The sequence below is a fragment of the Puma concolor genome, chromosome A2, assembly GCF_028749965.1.
Source record: "Puma concolor isolate L17-30 chromosome A2, mPumCon1.1.hap2, whole genome shotgun sequence".
Lineage (NCBI taxonomy): Eukaryota > Metazoa > Chordata > Mammalia > Carnivora > Felidae > Puma > Puma concolor.
In genome coordinates, this window is record NC_141668.1 from 168,784,443 (window position 1) to 168,802,339 (window position 17,897).

Here is a 17,897-nt window from a genome sequence, read left to right on the forward strand (position 1 = left end):
CAAGCGGATCCAAATTTCCAGAAAACAGATTCTGTGGGGTCAAACTCTAAATAGGTACAGGCCGTGGGCCAGCAGCGTGTGTTTCAAAGAAAAAACCTGCTCCCCTCCATCCCAGTGTCTGAGTAAGCGATTCGAGGCTCTTCCTCGAAATTCATCCGTCCTCCATTGGCCACCTCCAACTTCTTTCTCTAGAAATCATTGGGAGGGGAGCTTCAAAAAACCGGGCAGGCAGAGTTAAAAGCCCAAACGCTACGGACTGGAGTGCCAGCTTCCTGCCCGGTATGTCGATCTGCGAGTGGAGCCTTTGTTCCTGGCTCAGGCATTTGAGGTTTCTGTGGAGACGTGAAGCGGGACCGGACGAGGGGCGGGGAGAGTATATGTACTACGCCTGGACCAGGCAAGAACAAAGGTGCTGGGCGGGCGGCAGCCGGCGGGGCGGGTTTACCTGCTTGCCCCTGTAGAAAAGCCTCTGCAGGCCTGGCTCCACGTGGAACAGCCCCTGGATCTTCCTCCTCAGCTCCTCCACCTTGGTCAGCCTGGACAGCGAGTCCACAGTGTGGGCCACCTTGCCGTCCATGGTGCGAACCTGGATCCACATGGCGTCTGCTGGTGCTGAGGGGGAGAGAGCGGGACCCCTAGGTCAGTTCCGTTGCTGCTGCCACCACCAGACCGTGCCATTCTCAGGTCACCTTGGCCTTTGTCCACCCTGAGTACACTAGGAAACTCCTCGAACGCCCTCCCGGCGCGTGAGTCCCCGAACTAGCCACAGCTGACCAGGGCCCGGCAGAGGAAGTGAAGGAATTAATGCATTAATGACCAGCAAGGGCGGAGAGGCGAGGAGGGAGAGTAAATTAGGGGAAGGCAATCGGCGTCTCGGACCACTCACTCCAACCCACTCCGCCTTTCACAGAGGGAAGACAATCATGTCCAGAGGAGGAAGGAGGACACGGCCGAACGGTGAGGGGCCAGGTTCGTTCGTTTATTTCTTCATTCATTCATTCATTCATTCATTCATTCTCTGAATTAATACTGACGCAAAGGGAAAACCCAAAAGTCCGGCGCGGATTAGAACTTCAGAAGTCCCAGTAACTCAACTAAGTGTGACCCAAGGGGGACGATCCCCCCCACGCCCAAACCCCCGAGCCCCCGACCCCTGGCGCGCGCGCGACCCCCCCCCCGCGCGCGTGCGCGCGACGCGGCCGGCCCCGCGGTGGCCATGGCAACCGGCCGCCCCGTCCCGGCCGCCCCCGCGCGCGCCGCGCGACTCACCGCGGCCCCGCGGGCAGTCTCGCGCTCCCGGCACTCCGACCCACGGACTCTGAGCCTCTCTTATTCTCCCGCCCGTCCGCTCGGGCCACGCCAACTAGCCCACGCCCACCCCCACCGCCGGGACCGGCCGAGGGGCCCCGCGCGCCAAGTCCCTCCCCCCTTCACTTGAGCCGCCTCGCTCATTGGCTCCGCCGCGCCCGGCTGCCCCGCCCCGCTCGTTCCCCATTGGCCCAGGCGCGCCCGGGGAACTAAGGGCGCGCGAAATCGGGCTCGGGCGCGACAATTGAATCGCGGGGCGCCCCGCGCGCAGGCGCGGAGCCTGACATCCTCCCCTGCGGCTCACCAGGCCCTCCCCCACCCAGCGGGCGCGACCCCCGCGGGGCTTTGGGGACGTTCCCCTCGCCCCGGGCAGCGCCCGGGCTGCCAAGGACGACTCCCGAGGGCCGGCGGGGCGGGGGAAGAGCCCCAGACGGCGTGCACAGCAGCCACGCCGCGGGGCACGCGTGCGCCCGTGCTGGCCGCACGTCCCCGGGCCGCTCGGGAAAGTTTTCCAAAGTCTCCGCGCCCGGTGCACCGAGCCCTTCCCCCCACCCCCCGGCCCGGGCTGGCACGCCGATCCGTCCGGAGGCTCACCTCTCCGGCCGCCCCGATCCGCTCTCCTGCTTGCGCGCCTGGCCCGGCTGGGGATGGCGATGGAGATGCGTGTGTGGCCCCGGACCCCGCGCCGACCTGCCCGTAACCCGGAGCGCCCTGGACGGTCACCACTGCCCGCCGCGCTGCCAGCTGCTCTGATTTTTTTTCCCGCGAAAACTCAGCGTTTGGGAGTTGCGGGGCCGCGGGAGGCCGCGCCAGGGGCGGGCGCCTGCCTGGTGATTGGCCGCTGCAGTGGCGGGAAGCGAGAAAGGGGGTGGGGGGCGCCCCCTCCCCGATCCAGCCCCACTCCGCCCAGCCGGCCACGGCCCCGCCCAGCCCTGCGCGCTCTGCTGGGCGCGCCCAGTGTGCAACCCGGCCCGGTGGCGGGAGCTGGGCCCCCCTAACTACGTGCGTCCCTCAGGAGCCCTAGGGAGGGACCCCGGGTAAAGACCCCCTGACCTTTTAATTCCTTTCCCACAGCCCGTCTCCCCGGGCACGGGCACTCACTGACAGTAGGGCAAGGAAGGCCGGAATCAATGTTTAAACACCGCAGTGGGATGTTGGGGCCCCTCTGGAGACCGCCTGCACCCCGATGGCCAGCCTGATCGCCCCAAGCTCTATTTCCTGGCGTCAGGGCCTGCTGGAGCTCCCCACCCGCAGGGCTTGTTTGCTGGGTTTTCCCGCTTCGTTTTCCCGCCTTCTCCGGCTGTCCAGGCGGGCAGGACTGCCCTGCCCCCTCCGCCCTGCTTGCTCTGCTCTGGCCAGTCTTGGCGGGCACACAGTGACCCATGCTGGGCACCTACAAAGCGCCTGGACACGGTGTTCAGAGCTGGGGGGCCCAACAATGGGCAAGGCCGACCCCCGTTGGTGGTCTCCAGACGGGTAAATTCTTGTCTGGAGAGACAGGCAACAAACAAACAAACAAACAAATAAATAAATAAATCAAGCTAATCATTTCAGATTCTATTTGCAGCAAAGCCAGGACAGTGGCTGGAGAGGCATGTGGGAGTGGGCAGGGAGGACATTCCGGTTGAGGTGGAGAGGTGGCCTCTCTGAACAGATGACATTTGAGCTGCGATCTGAGATAGAAACCAAGGACAGATGGGTCGAGGAGGCACGGCCAAGCTCAGAGGCGGGAAAAGGCTTAGAAATGTGGGGGGGGGAGCGTAGCCAAGAGGCCAGCATAGCTGGGCAGAGAGGGGATGAGGTCAGAGAGATGTCACCTGGGGCCTCAAGGGCCACCAGGAGGACTTTGGTCTTCGTGTCTTGAGCGGCATGGGAAGGCAGTGAGCAGAGTCCCTTCTGTTATGTCCCCAGGTGGCAGACAGAATCATGTCCCCCACAAAGATATCCCTGGAGCCTGTGAATACGGTAGCTTCCATGCCAAAAGGAAGTTTGCAGATTAAATTACATTAAAGGTCTTTAGGTGAGGGAGATTATTCTAGATTGTGCAGGCTGGGCCCAAATCATCGCAAGGGTCCTAATAAGTGAAAGAGAGTGGCAGAAGGGCCAAGTCAGAGGAGAAGTGACCGGGGAAGGAGAGGTTGGAATGATGAGGTCAACAGGCAAGGAATAGGGCAAGAGTCTCCCCCAGAATCCCAGAACACCTTGATTTTAGCCGAGCATCTCCAAGAGCTGACAAACCGCTTAGGAGACAAGACGGCAACGTCTACAGAAGACATCGTGTAAAATAAAGCAAGACACAGCAAAGACCATGAATGAGGCCTGCCGGAGTCTGCAGAACGGACCTCTCGTGGCAACTCTCGTGCTCCAGCGGCCCTCCCACTTAGGCATCAGCCCACGCGCAGATCAGGCACCAAGAAAACCGTTAGGGGGGGCACAAGTTCTCGGTCTCCTTTTTTGCAAAATCATATATTCTTGAAGGTCATTAAGTCGCTCGACAAACTTTTACTGACACCCCTCTTGTCTGAACCAGGCCTGGAGCCAAGCCGACGTGGGTGTGCACAAAGTTCCTCCCGCCCTGGAGGGACTTTCCCATTCGATGGGGGAGACACGGGTGTAAAGGGAAGTGTCAGATGGGTGAGAGGGTGTTCGTGCAAAGTGGAGCACACAACACTCTAAGCGTCTTCGATCGGGACACACCAGACTTCGTACCCTGGCCATATCCATAATTTTTTTCCGACTGGGGTAAATAGCCATTAAAATGACAACGGAAGCGGGTGAGCCTAACCAGCGTATGAACCCTGAGAAGCGCGCGTACCGCACATGGGGGCCATCTGACAGAGCAGAAAATCCCTTGGGGCTCGTTCCTCGTTCCTCTCCATCTCTAAGCAGAGCTCATGATGCCTACCTTACCGGAATGTTGTGAGAACTCTTCCCACCCAGGCCTCTGGCCTCCTGGCACGATGACAGGCGTTCCCAGTGTGGCAGGAATGTTAGGGTCTGTGGCTGTTTTTGCGTATTCATTTGTTATTTCCTAGGAAAAAGTGGTCAGGTTGTCATTTCCCCAACCAGTGAGGACTTTGGAATTCCCAAGCCGTCCCACCTCCCCCCCCCCCCCCCCCGAACAACAGCCTCGTCTCCCCTCCCGGCCACTGGAGGCCCCTTCCCAGAACCCTGGCTGGATGATGTCACAGACAGGTGACCTCACCGCGGCAAAGGAACCGGGGATCTCAGTGTCATGGGGGAGGGGCGAGGATGTTCCTCCACCACCCCAACCCCCCATGTCTGTGGTGAAGTCGATCGAATTAGTGTTGCCCAAGGATGTGGTCTACCCGGCCGGCTCCAGCATAGAAGGGCAGGTGGTTCTCATACTGAACAGCACCCTGGTGAACCCCATGGTGAAGGTGGAGCTCGTGGGAAGGGGTTACGTGGAGTGGAATGAAGAAATCGGGGCATCCCGTGATTATAGCAGGGATGTTATTTGCAACAACAAGGCCGACTATGTGCACAAGACGAAGACATTCCCAGTAGAGGGTAAGGACCAAGCCAGCAGCCGACTCTAGCCATGATAGGAAGCTGGGTCTGGAAGGTAAACACATGTGTTAGTTGATCAACAAACCCCCAGGGATACCAGACAGGGGCAGAGGCCTGGTTCCTCCCCAGGAAGGAGGCTATGTATAACAATGACCATCAGATACTCACAACACGAAAATAACAAGACAGGAAGAGCCGAGCAGGACCCAGCTATTCGAAATGAACTATCAAAGTCGTTCCCCTGGAAAATGCTATCCTTAGCCCCATGACCACTTTGGGAGGCCAGTAAAAAAATCTTTCTTGTGATTTTACAGATGAATCTCCCTCTAGCAGTGAACTCCGAGGAGACAAAGATAAGGAGTCCTATGGTCAACCGGGAAAGAGAGAGGGGCAGGGAAGACATTCTAGGGAAAGAATAACTCGGCCCCGACTCCACGAGGTTCAGATCCAAAGTCTGGACAGACACCAGGGAGGCTGAGCTGCCCTGGAGCTACATGTCCTTTCCAAAATGTGTTCACGGGGGTGTTCCCGGGTGTTCCACAACTCTTGGCCAATGCTCAGCTAGACAAAGTTTCATTCTAGAATTTTAAAAGTTTTAGATAGGGAGGTCACGGAGGTCCCTTCAAAGAGGTGACTACTGAGCGATGGGAGGGACACCAGCTGTGCAGATTTCTAGGGGTCGGAATGGTAGGGGCGGGCGCCTGGATGGCTCGGTCAGTTAAGCGTCCGACTTCAGCTCAGGTCACGACCTTGTGGTTCGTGGGTTCGAGCCCCGCATCGGGCTCTGTGCTGACAGCTCAGGGCCTGGAGCCTGCTTTGGATTCTGTGTCTCTTTCTCTCTCTCTGCCCCTCCCCCGCTCACACTCTACTTCTCTCTCAAAAAATACACAAACTTTAAAAACATTTTTTTAATTAAAAAAAGGAAAAAGAAGGTTCTGGGGCAGGAACGGCCCCATGCCAGGCCTTACTGGCCAGCAGCCGTGTTGCCTCTCCGTGTCTCAGTTAACCTATCTGGAAAATGGGAGACAGAAAGTCTTGCCTCATAAGATTGTTTTGGGGACTTAGTGACCTAATGGTATACGAAGGGCTTAGACTAGCGTGGGGCACACAGGAAGGCGTCATAAGTGTTACTTTTTGCAAGCAAACAGTCCCCACCCAGACCTCCCCCAGCGTCAGATACCAGCCTTTCTGATTGCCCAGCATTCCCCCCCCCCCCCCACCAAAGCATGAGCCCAAGCGTGTTTGTTGAACGAATGAATGCGTGTCTGAAGGCAGGACCTCCAATTTTGCAGATCCAGAGTAGCGGTGAGCACATCCCCGTGGGTAGCTTGGGGTGACCACCGCAGCCACATCACCCGCCCGGGGCCATCCCCCTCCAGCCCGGCTGAGGCCTAGGCCTGAGATCTGTAGACCATGCAGAGCCCTAAAAGCACAGAGCTCAGCCTAGCTCGGGGATGGGCGGGCCAGGCCCAGAACAAAGCCCTTGCCAAAATAATAAATAAAAAGTGGGGGAAGAAAAAAAAAAAAAGATTCTAGAACCTTCTGATGGCATTGGTGTGTTTTGCTTTCAGATAATTGGTTAAGTGCAGGCAGCCACACCTTTGACTTCCATTTCAACTTACCTCCCAGGCTTCCTTCTACCTTCGCCAGCAAAATTGGCCACGTCTCCTACTTCGTGCAAGCCTCCTGCATGGGTCGGGAGCACGTTCTAGCGAAGAAGAGAATGTACTTGTTGATTCAAGGGACTTCAGACTTCCATCAAGAAAACGCACTGCAGGTAGTGATAGGAGAGGAGCAGGGGTCGGACTTGTCCTCAAAGCTCACGGGAGGCAGGGGGAGGTGGGAAGGCAGGGGACAGAGGTGGCCCCCACCAGGAAGGAGGAAAAGGCACGGATGGTTCCCCAGGCCAAGTTCACAAAAGGTGAATCAGAAACCAGGGCAGGCGCAAGGCTGGGGCTCTCAGCCCGGACAATTCTGCCTCCCCAGGGGGCACTGGGTGGTGTCCAGGGACATTTGTGGCTGTCACAGCTGGGGGGAGGGGAGCTACTGGCATTGAGTAGGTAGGGCCAGGGCAGCTGTTCAATACCTCCCAGTGCCCTGGACGCCCCCTACAGAGAATGAGTGGTCCCCAATGCCCTTGACCCTGCAACAAGTCAAGACTAAGCAGAGACCTCCCTGTGACCCACGGGTGAAAAAGGTGCCTGGATGCTCGGTGACTCTCCAGGGTCTTTGAGCCCTCAGACAGCAGAGATGGTGCCCCCACAAAAAGAGGCATGGAAGGGGGTGGCCTCTGGCCCTGGAAAAGGAAAGGCCATGTGATGTTGGTCTGGCTAAGCAAAGGAGGTTTTCTAGATGGTTCCTGGAGGGCCAGGTGCAGAGAAGTCAAGGTAGAAGTCAAGGTGGGTGGAGTGACGTTGGGCCAAGTAACTTCCCTGGGGACTCCTATCAGATCATAGTGGCTCAGATGGCTGGCATTTTAGTTTTCGAGATCCAGGTAGGAATCCCAGAGCCCACCCCCCCCCCACCTCCATTTCATGTTTCATGTAAATCCCGAACTTCCCACAGTGCCCGGCGCAGGTTGGAGGATGTGTCCCAGAATCTTGTCCCAGCCGCCAACTCCAGTATTATTATGTGTGTGACAAGAATCACCTGGAGCCCAGCCAACCTCTTGCGATGGTCCTGGAGGGTCTCAGGAAGGGTAGATGCTTGGAGGGGTGGACCAGCCCTGGGATGATCAGGCCTGAGCTCAAGGCCGCTTGACCATCTGCCCCCTGTGTCAGCCCTGAGCGAACTATGGCCCTCCTCTGGCCTTCCCTTTGGAAATGTCGGTGCTGGGTCAGACCCAGCCTGTGATTCCGTTGGCGGCAGATATGCTATTAGCTGGGTGGCCTTGGGCAATTAACACCTCCCAGGGGGCCCCCCCGGGCGGCGGGGGGGGGGGGGGGGGAATCGGTTGAGCAGCTGACTCTTGATTTCAGCCCAGGTCACGATCTCTCGCATGTTTGTGAGTTCAGGTTCCGCCTTGGGCTCTGCACTGACAGAGCAGAGCCTGCTTAGGATTCTCTCTCTCTCTCTCTCTCTCTCTCTCTCTCCACCCCTCCCCCACTCGCTCTCTGTCTGTCCCTCTCTCTCTCTCTCTCTCTCAAAAACAAAACAAAACAAAATACCCCGGCTCCCGGAGCCTTGACTTGACTGTCCTGATCTGCGCAATGAGAAGAAGAAAACTACTTCCCTTGACGGGTGCCTATGAAGACCGCAGAGTGTTCAGCATAAAGTCTGCACACCCAGGAGGTGCCCAGTAAGTGGGAAGATCTAAAATCAAGATCATAGCAGCAAAGGGAGTTATCACACATGCGTTTTGAGGATATGAAAATACTGGGTTTTTCTGACTACTCAGTACTGTCTTAACCAGACTGGTCAAGGGAGGCCTTTTTGAGGAGGTGACATTTTAGCAGAGAATTGAAAGAGAAGAGGGGGAAAGCCATGTGGACATCTGGGGTAGAGGGTTCCGGGCAGAGGGAGCAGTCCGTGCAAAGGCCCTGGGGCACAAGGCCCACCTCTGATGGAGGTGGGAGCCCTGGTGGGCAGAGGGTCGTCATTTCATTCCCTTCAGCTGCTTTGGGGAGGATAGACAAGAGGCGGCAGGGTGAGGGCAGGAGCTGGGGCACCGGGGCAGAGGTTACCTCTCTGGTGCAGTGAGCAGTGATGGGGCTCAACCAGGTACAGGCAGATTCTTGACCCCAGTCTGCCCTCAGAGCAGCCAGAGGCAGTCAGGTGATGACCTTCCTCTGCCCACGGCCCTCCCCGTCTCCCATCTCATTCAGGGTAAAGGCCAAAGTCCCTGCTGCCCACAAGGCCCTGAGTGACCTGCCCCATCCCCACCCTGCCCTCCCCTCTGCCCTCCCTCCCCTTTGCTCCCTCTGCTCCAGCCAAATGGGCCTCCTCAATGTTCGGCCCACACGCCAGGCCTGGGCCTGCCCCAGGGCCTTTGCACGGGCTGTGCCTTCTGCCTGGAACACTATGATATGGTCTTCCTCTCCTTCCTCCTCATCCTTCGGATCTCTGCTCCGAGGCCACGTAGTCACTGAATAAACTGTCGCAACCCCAACAGAGGGCACTTTAGCTGCATCTATCCAAATGAAAGTGAACATGCACTTTGTCCCAGCCACTGCCCTTCTAGAAATTTCTCCTACTGATATTCTTTCACGCGTGACGTGACCTCCTACAGCAATGTTTTGGTGGCAAAAAAAAAAATTGGAATCAGCCTAAATGCTCATTGCTAGGAGAATGAAACCGGCAGGGTGCTGTCCAAGGTATACTCTACGGAAAAGTTAAAGAGAAACAAAGACCGGACAAGGACACGTCAGTCCCGGGGTGGCGTGAGCGCTGCGCAGCTCAGAACCCCGAGCCCCGCCGCAGCCCGGTGGTGAGAGCGTGAAATATACTTCCTTGCAGGTGTAGCAAACGACTCTCCGGAAGGAGGCCAGAGAAACTGACAAAACAGCCACTGCCCCCCTGGGAGGGGAGCTGGGCAGGGGGGGAGGGGCAGACATTTTCCCCTTCCACTTAAAAAAAAAAAAACAAAACAGCTTTATTGAGATACACTTCACATACTTTATAATCGCCCTCCTCCAGTGCGCAAATTCAATGACTTTTAGTGTGTTCACAGAGTTGGGCAGCCGGCCCCTCTGTCGATTTTAGCACGTTCTAGTCACCCCAGAATGAAATCTTACATCCCTTAGCTGTCACCCCTCAAACTCCCCACATCCCCTCCCCCAGCCCCTGGCGACCACTAATCGATCCGCTTCCTCTCTCCCTGGGTTTGCCAGTGCTGGACATTCCATGAAAATGGAATCGTAGGGTCCAGAGCCTTTGTGTGTCAGCTATCTCCCACCCGCTCGCCTTTGTGCGGGCTCCGTCTGTGATGTATCCTTTTTTATGGCTGAGTAATATTCCACGGCACAGATGGGACCCGATTTTGTGTATCCATTCCTGCACTAATGGATACTTGGGTTGTCTCCTCCACCTCTCGGCTGCATAGAGTCAAGGTACTGCACAGGTCGTACAAAGTTTTGCATGTTTCTCTTGGCCTGATACCTCTAGGGGCATTGCTGGGTCAGATGACGAGTCTGTTTAACATTTGAGGAACCGCCAGCCTGTTTTTCCACAGTGGCTGCCCTGTTTTCCCGTTCCCTTTAGCCAGGCTCGAGGGCTCTGATCTCTTCACCTCCTCTCCATTCTTTGTACCTTTAAGAGTCTTGAAAGATGGGACCCCGTTGCCTCTTCCAGGAGTCAGTACCGTTTGGAAAAGGAACTTGTCCTGGAGACATTTCCTAACCACTGACTCTAAGCGAGCCCCCACCCCCCCTCTCCTTCACTCCTGCCCCCCCCCCCGCCATTTTGCATCCCACCACAGCCTCATCGGAAATGACCTGGTTCATTTTCAATGTGCCAGTTATGCGTTCGTGCCCCGCCCCTCCCCCCGCCGCCTCCACCAGAGCAGGGACTGGGCTGGTCTTACTTCTTTTTTAGGTTTTTTAAGTTTTGTTTTGTTTTTTTTTTTAATTTAAGTAATCTCTGCACCCAACCTGGGGCTCGGACCCACAATCCCAAGATCGAGAGGCACACGCTCCTCTGGCTGAGCCAGCCAGGCGCCCTGGGACTAGGCTTGTCTTAACTGCTATGGGTTTTCCTTGAACTTGGCACTAAATCGATGCAAACAAATACTGGTTGGATGAATCCCCCCACCCCCCACCCCCAGAGGCTCACCTATGCCAAAGGGATGCGGGGCCCTAAGACACTCCCAGATCCGGGAAATCCAATGTGGAGCTTGTACCCTCAACATTATTGGGTATCAGAGGGCTTTGGCCACCCTGCCTGACCCAGCGTGGGAGGCCACTGGGCCATCGTTGGTACTTCTTGGCCCCTCTCTCAGCCACAGGCCAGAGGTACAGGCTTGGCCTTGAGTTAGGGCAGCCACTTCCTTAACACCTGCAGGGTTCTAACGCATGCGAGGAATTTTCCGAATGAATGACTGGAGGGATTTAGAATAAAACTGCCTGCAATTAGCCTCCTGGAGGAGAGGGAGGCGGGAGAGGGAGGAGGAGGCAGGGGGTCAGAGGCTGAGGGTAGAGGTGAGGTCACCTGGGGTCAGGGGTCAGCCCTAGGTCTCCAAGGGAAAGCAATCCTCTCCGGACGGGTGTTTTCCAAACCTCAGACCACACCCATTCATGGGTTGGAAAATCAATTTAATGGGATGCCAGTTCATTTGTATAAAATGCAAGAATACATAAGGCCAAAATGGAAAGTATTAGAAAAAAGCCAATTTGGGGGGTTGCAAACATTGTGTGTGTGTGTTTTAAATAGAAGAAGAAAACAACAGAGAATAAAATAAGTAGAATAGGAAATGAAGAAAATATGGTTGGTGGGTGGCGATTAATTTTTTTTTTATGTTTATTTATTTCTGAGGCGGAGAGAGACAGAGCACGAGTTGGGGAGGGGCAGAGAGAGAGGGAGACACAGAATCCGAAGCAGGCTCCGGGCTCTGAGCCATCAGCCCAGAGCCCGGCGCGGGGCTCGAACTCACGGACCGCGAGATCGTGACCTGAGCCAAAGTCGGTCGCTCAACTGACTGAGCCAACCAGGCGCCCCAATTAATTTTTTTTTTTAACGTTTATTTATTTTTGAGACAGAGAGAGACACAGCATGAACGGGGGAGGGGCAGAGAGACAGGGAGACACAGAATCGGAAACAGGCTCCAGGCTCTGAGCCATCAGCCCAGAGCCTGATGTGGGGCTCGAACTCACGGACCGCGAGATCACGAGATCCCGCGAGATCGCGAGATCGTGACCTGGCTGAAGTCGGACGCTTAACCGACTGCGCCACCCAGGCGCCCCAATTTTTTTTTTTTAATGAAAGAATAAGGGCGCCTCAGTGGGTTAAGTGTCTGACTCTTGATTTCGGCTCAGGTCATGATCTCACAGTTCGTGAGTTTGAGCCCCACATCGGGCTCTTCACTGACAGAGCGGAGCCTGCTTGGCATTGTTTCTCTCTCTGCCCCTCCCCTGCCTGCTCTCTCTCTCTCTCTCTCTCTCTCTCTCTCTCTCTCACAAAATTTAAAAAAAACCCTCAAATATATACTAAAACATGAAAGAATAGAATAAAATAGGTCAGAAAATATAAATGTGGTGGGTTGTAACAAGCTTTGTTTTTACAACATCAATGTGTTGGACAGAATATAATAGCTTTGAATAGGTAGACTCCAGAATTTACCAGAAAAAAATTAATCTGGTGGGTTACGACCAGCTAATGTTTTATAAATTTTGTTTTTATATGAAGCAAAATAATAGAATAAAGTAAGTCCACTAAGCGTAACGGGAAAATGAATTCAGAAGGTTGCGATGAAATATATTTTTGAAAAAATATATTTTTTAACATTTTCATTTATTTTTGAGAGATAGAGACAGAGGGTGAGCGGGGGAGGGGCAGAGAGAGAGGGAGGCACAGAATCCGAAGCAGGCTCCAGGTTCTGAGCTGTCGGCACAGAGCCCGACGCGGGGCTCGAATTCATGAACCGAGAGATCACGACCTGAGCCGAAGTCGGACGCTCCACCGACTGAGCCCCCCAGGCGCCCCTGTGACGAACATTTTTAAACGAATACAGTAAGTAGAATACAGTAAGACAGAAAGTACCAGCAGGCATGTGTCATGGGTAAGTATTAGTTCATGACACGATGTCTCTTTCACAGACCTAGACGTAGATGCAAACACAGGTTGTATTCTCTGTCACGATATTAAAATCTATGTGTTTGTGACACGCTCTTCCAAAGGAGCCAGCCAGGCGCCCCTGAAATCTACGATTTGACCATGAGTTATGGTTTAAAAAACAAAAGAAGAAGAAGAAAGTATATATGACAGGTACTGTACGTGGCCCACAAAGCCTAAAATATTTGTTACCAGTTTCTTTATGGAAAACGTTTGCCAGCTGGTGGCGGAGAGCGACTCTCCTGTGTAAGTCCAAGAAGAAAGGTCGTCCGGATGTCTGGATGTTCCTTCTAGCCCTTTTCTGACACCTAACACATAGAAACTATGTAAACATCCATCTTGTAAAGGGGGGCTGCCTGAAGAAATAAACTATAAACTATTTTGCGACACGCTCAGTGGCCATGGTGAAAACAAACCAGAGCAGCAGGTGTGTTGATACGAATGCATCTTGAGCCCCGAATGCTGAGCTAGAAAAGCCAGTTGCTGGAGAACGTGGACAGCTTGATTTATTTAAAGCACTAAGATATGTAAAACAGGATTGTATACTTCTCCCACAAGCAGATGCATTTCTACGTAATATGAAAGTTGACATGAGGGGCACCTGGGTGGCTCGGTTGGTTGAGCATCTGACTCTTGCTATCAGCTCAGGTCTTGATTTCAGGGTTGTGAGTTCAAGCCCCGTGCTGGGTATGAAGCCTGCCTAAAAAAAAGAGAAGAGAAGAGAAGAGAAGAGAAGAGAAGAGAAGAGAAGAAAAAGAAAAGAAAACTTCATACGAAAATGCGAGATGCCAGTCTGGAAAAGAAGGGGAGAGGAAAATGGGGCAAAACACCCAAAAGTCACTCAATTTCAGTCAAATCAGTAAAGTTTCCTTTCTTCCACTGGTTAGAAGACACACTTGTGCTTGTTACATTATTCTTTCTAAAAAAAATACTTTTTAAGTTTATTTATTTATTTTTGAGACAGAGAGAGAGAGAGAGAGAGAGAGAACGCAGGGGAGAGGGAGGGAGAGAATCCCAAGCAGGCTGTGTGCTCTCAGCGCAGAGCCCAGTGCGGGCCTTGAACTCATGAACCGTGAAATCATGACCTGGGCTGAAACCAAGAGCTGGACACTTAACCAGTTGAACTGCCCAGGCGCCCCGCTATGTGATTCTTTACACACTTTTTTCTGAGACAATAATCTGGCGTAGGTCCCTCTGTGTATGTCGTAGGAGAACAAATGTGTAGGTACAACAAACTGATCACCGTGAAATTCAGGATATTGCCCTTTGCAGGTGGGGTTGCCGCCTGGGCAAGTGTGAGGGACTTTGGGGAAAAAACTAGCAAATTCCTTCTTCTTCTTGGAGGGAGGTTACAAGCGAGTTGACTTGATATTAATTCACAGTTGCATATTTGCTTTGTGGGGTGTTCTGTGTCTGAGTGTTTTTTTAATCTGCAGATATGGGGTGCCTGGGTAGCTTGGTCGGTTAAGCACCCGACTTCAGCGCTTTCTCTCTCTGCCCTTCCCCCATTCACACTGTCTCTCTCTCTCTCAAAAATGAATAAATGTTTTAAAAAATTAAGATAGGGGCCCCTGGGTGGCTCGGTCGGTTGGGCGTCCGACTTCGGCTCAGGTCATGATCTCACGGTTCGTGGGTTCGAGTCCCGCATCGGGCTCTGTGCTGACAGCTCAGAGCCTGGAGCCTGTTTCCGATTCTGTGTCTCCCTCTCTCTCTGACCCTCCCCCGCTCATGCTCTGTCTCTCCCTGTCTCAAACATAAATGAACGTTAAAAAAAAAATTTTTTTTAAGTTTGTTAATTTGAGAGAGAAAGAGTGTGTACTCAAGCAGGAGAGAGAGAGAGAGAGAGAGAGAGAGAGAGAGAGAGAGAGTTCCAAGCAGGCCCCACACTCAGCACGGAGCCCAACACGGGGCACGAACCCACAAACTGTGAAATCGTGACCTGAGCCGAAATCGAGGGTCAGGTGCTCAACCGACTGAGCCACCCAAGCGCCCCCTGGTATTTTATTCCTTAAATGAGCAGCGATCTGGAACAAATCAGGAGAATTTGTAAACGCTGATGTGGCAGCGGGGCGACCAGGGGGGCAGCCCTGATGTGTAATGTTTACCAACTTCCCTGGTGAAAATACTCCCGTCAGAGCCAGCTTCAAGCGACCAACTCGATGTCACTAATGCGGAGTGGGAGGGGCGTCTGCAAGTATTTTTTGCACGATTTTTTTCCTCTCTCTCTGTTTGGTATGCTGAAGGGGAACACACACACACACACACACACACACACACACACACACACACACTTGTAAAAGTATCAAGTTCCTCTGCAAGAAGATACCGGAAGCCAGCAAAAGTGGAGAGCGATTATTCTAAGCCCACCCCACATCACGTTGAATCCTTTAGAATATTGTTCACAAATAAAAAGTAAAACGTCACCCAAGCCACGCAGTAAATATAATGTGTGACTTTATCTGCAACCCAGCAGCTAAGTTGATAGAACGGCTGCCTTTTGAGGCATTTATTGAAACACGTTACATAATTTCAACTCTACAGTTTTCTTTTCGTGATTCAGAGCCCGGAATATTTTCTCCTAAAGTCTGAACTACTTGGGTAAACCCTAGGTCTCTGGCAAGACATCTTCTGTCGTCTAGAAATCCAATGACCAGGGGCGACTGGGTGGCTCAGGTGGTTGAGCACCTGCCTCAGCTCAGGTCATGATCTCACGGTTTGAAACTTCAAGCCCCACATCGGGCTCTCTGCAGTCAGCACGGAGACTGCTTGGGATCCTCTGTCCCCCTCTCTGTCTGCCCCTCCCCTGCTCACATGGGCGTGCTCTCTCTCTCTCTCTCAAAAATAAACATTAAAAGAAGAAACAAAGTGGGGCTCCTGGGTGGCTCAGTCAGTTAAGTGTCCGACTTCAGCTCAGGTCATGCTCTCACAGTTCATCGGTTCGAGCCCCGCGTCAGGCTCTGTGCTGACACCTCGGAACCTGGAGCCTGCTTCCGATTCTGTGTCTCCCTCTCTCTCTGCTCCTCCCCTGCTCACGCTCTGTCTTCTCTCCCTCTCAAAAATAAATAAACATTAAAAAAGAGAGAAGGAAGAAAGAAAGAAAGAATCCAAGGTCCAGAGAAGTCAAGCCACTTACTCAGGGTCACACAGCAAGTAAGCAATGGAGGTGGGGGTAAACCAGGGTCTTGTGGATTTCAAAGGCTTCTTTTGCAGAGGAGGAAACTGATAGTCAGAAAGGCAAAGGGAATTGAGTAAAGGAAGCTGGGAGGCGATGCCAGGCTTTTGGCTGCTAAATCCCCAAGGCTCCAGATCCTACCTCGGGGCCTCCTAGTTAGGAGAGTCCCAGCGGTTCCAGGCTTGCAGGAGCTATGGTGGGGGAACGTTAGGCAGGCGAGCGGATCCCGTGGCCGTGACCCCTCACGGTTGCCCATCCTCCCCAATTCCAGAACCCTCTGTTCGTGGAGGCTGAGAAGAAAGTCTCGTACAATTGCTGCATCCAGGGTACCATCCACCTTCAGATCCAGATGGAAAAGAACACCTTCGCACCGGGGGAGGGAATTGTCTTCACCACGGAGATCGGCAACCACACCGGCAAGCGCATCAAGACGGTCGTCTTCGCCCTCTACGCCCACGTGCGGTACGAGGGCTTCACCCCCAAGGCGGAGCGGCGGTCGCGGGAGGACAGCAGTGAGCTGCTCCGGCAGGAGGCCAACACCCAGATCGCACCCTTCGACACCACCAAGATCGTCAGCACCCTCAACCTCCCACAGGTGCTGTCCGTGAGCAGCAGCACCCGGGGCGGCGAGATCATGAGCACCCGCTATGAGCTGGTCAGCACGGTCCATCTGCCGTGGTCCCTGACCTGTGTGAAGGCCAAGGTTCCCATCATCGTCACCGGTGCGCCTGTGGATACCGCCGGCTGCCAGCCGCTGGAGGGGGCAGCGTTACCCGTGAGCCAGGAGTGCCAGAATTAAGCGCCCAAACTTCTAAATATTAAAAGTTTTATTGGACGGTATGAGCAGCCCTTTCTTTGTCTCATAAGACAGGCTTCAGATGAGTCACGGTGGATGGGGGGGGACATGCCTGAACCTCCTTCTCACACCGCAGCCACTTAGGTATCGCTTTCTCCCGATGGCCAGAAGACCAGGGGAAGGGACAAGACTCGGCAGTCGTCCCCGCCCCGGTTGGCGCTCCAGACCCATTTCCTTGCTGGGCTCTTAGAGTGCCTAGACCTGGGGTCCGCGGCTGGGGTGGTTCAGCCCTCTGGGCAACCAGCAGTCGTAACGGCTGTCCCCAAGGAGGGGAACAGGGGCTACTCCGAGCATGGCGGGGGGAAAGGGGGGCCAGAGATGCGGCTCATTGTCCTGCAATGCCCAGGATGGCCTCACCCCAGAGGATGACCCAGCCCCAACGGTCCACAGTGCCAAGGGGGAGAAACCTTGCGTTCATCATTTGGGCGTAAAATTGAGTTTCATCCGTAGCTCACACTGGACGCCAGAATAAATCCCCGATGGGTCAGGCGGTGCAAATCAGGGTGACCCCTCCAGTGTTTGCGAGTTACCTCCTCTCTCCCTCCCGCTTGTTGTGTGTATTTAAATGTTTACTTATTAATTTATTTATTTATTGACAGAGAAAGAGAGAGAGAGAGAGCAGGGGAGGAGCAGAGAGAGAGGGAGACAGAGTCCCAAGCACGCTCCTCACCGTCAGCACAGAGCCCAATGCGGGGCTCGAACCCACGAACCATGAGATCATGACCTGAGCTGAAACCAAGCGTTGGACACTTTAACCGACTGAGCCACCCAGGTGTCCCTTGAGCCACCCAGGTGCCCCTTGATGCGTGTGTATAAATGTGTGCGGTATCCCAGGACCTCAGTAGGTCAGATGATTATGGGATGCAGAGTCTCCTGGAGGTCAATGGAATCCCCTAACCCAGTGAGTCTCACCCAGCGTGGCTCTGCCCCCAGGGGACACTGGGCGAGGTCTGGGGGCATTTGTGGTTGTCATGACTACGAGCGCTCCCGGCAGCCTTGAGTGGGCGGGGGTCAGGAATGCGGCTCAACATCCCTAGTGAACGGGGTTGCCCCCCCCAATCAGGAAAATCTGGCCCCAACAGACTCTTAACTACAGACAACAAACTGCTGATTACCACGGGGTAGGGGTGGGGGGATGGGTGAGACAGGTGATGGGGACAAAGGACTTGTCGTGATGAGCACTGGGTGATGTACAAGAGTGTGGAATCACTATCCTGTGCACCTGAAACTCATATCACACTGTATGTTAACTAAGTGAAATTTAAA

The 17,897-nt window shown here is 54.2% G+C and overlaps 2 protein-coding genes across 4 annotated transcripts in view; one reads left to right on the forward strand and one right to left on the reverse strand.

Annotated features, from left to right (window-relative positions):
- UHRF1 (ubiquitin like with PHD and ring finger domains 1) overlaps nt 1-598 on the reverse strand; it is a 33,422-nt gene extending 32,824 nt beyond the window's left edge. Inside the window, exon 1 of the mRNA XM_086699405.1 lies at nt 446-598. Within this exon, the coding sequence (XP_086555531.1) occupies nt 446-598 (153 nt within the window). The remainder of the gene's footprint in view (nt 1-445) is intronic.
- Nucleotides 599-607: 9 nt separating this feature from the next.
- Nucleotides 608-16,615, forward strand: ARRDC5 (arrestin domain containing 5). 3 transcript variants are annotated; one of them, XM_086699406.1, is made up of 3 exons: nt 608-969; nt 6,411-6,616; nt 16,047-16,615. In XM_086699406.1, exons 1-3 carry the CDS (start codon nt 813-815, stop codon nt 16,572-16,574), a joined length of 891 nt encoding a protein of 296 aa, XP_086555532.1. In that variant the 5' UTR covers nt 608-812; the 3' UTR covers nt 16,575-16,615. The 3 variants fall into 3 exon arrangements, with proteins under 3 accessions (XP_086555532.1, XP_086555533.1, XP_025772164.2); XM_086699407.1 differs by having other exon boundaries at nt 608-957; XM_025916379.2 differs by lacking the exon at nt 608-969 and adding an exon at nt 1,221-4,839.
- Nucleotides 16,616-17,897: the final 1,282 nt, after the last annotated feature.

What these genes read in the sequence shown, in the direction of transcription:
- ARRDC5 (XM_025916379.2), top strand. Translation starts at nt 4,488, where the DNA reads ATGATGTCACAGACAGGTGACCTCACCGCGGCAAAGGAACCGGGGATC. An exon ending in GAAGACATTCCCAGTAGAGG is followed by an intron (nt 4,840 to 6,410) that starts GTAAGGACCAAG and finishes TTTTGCTTTCAG; the next exon opens with ATAATTGGTTAAGTGCAGGC. An exon ending in ATCAAGAAAACGCACTGCAG is followed by an intron (nt 6,617 to 16,046) that starts GTAGTGATAGGA and finishes CCCCAATTCCAG; the next exon opens with AACCCTCTGTTCGTGGAGGC.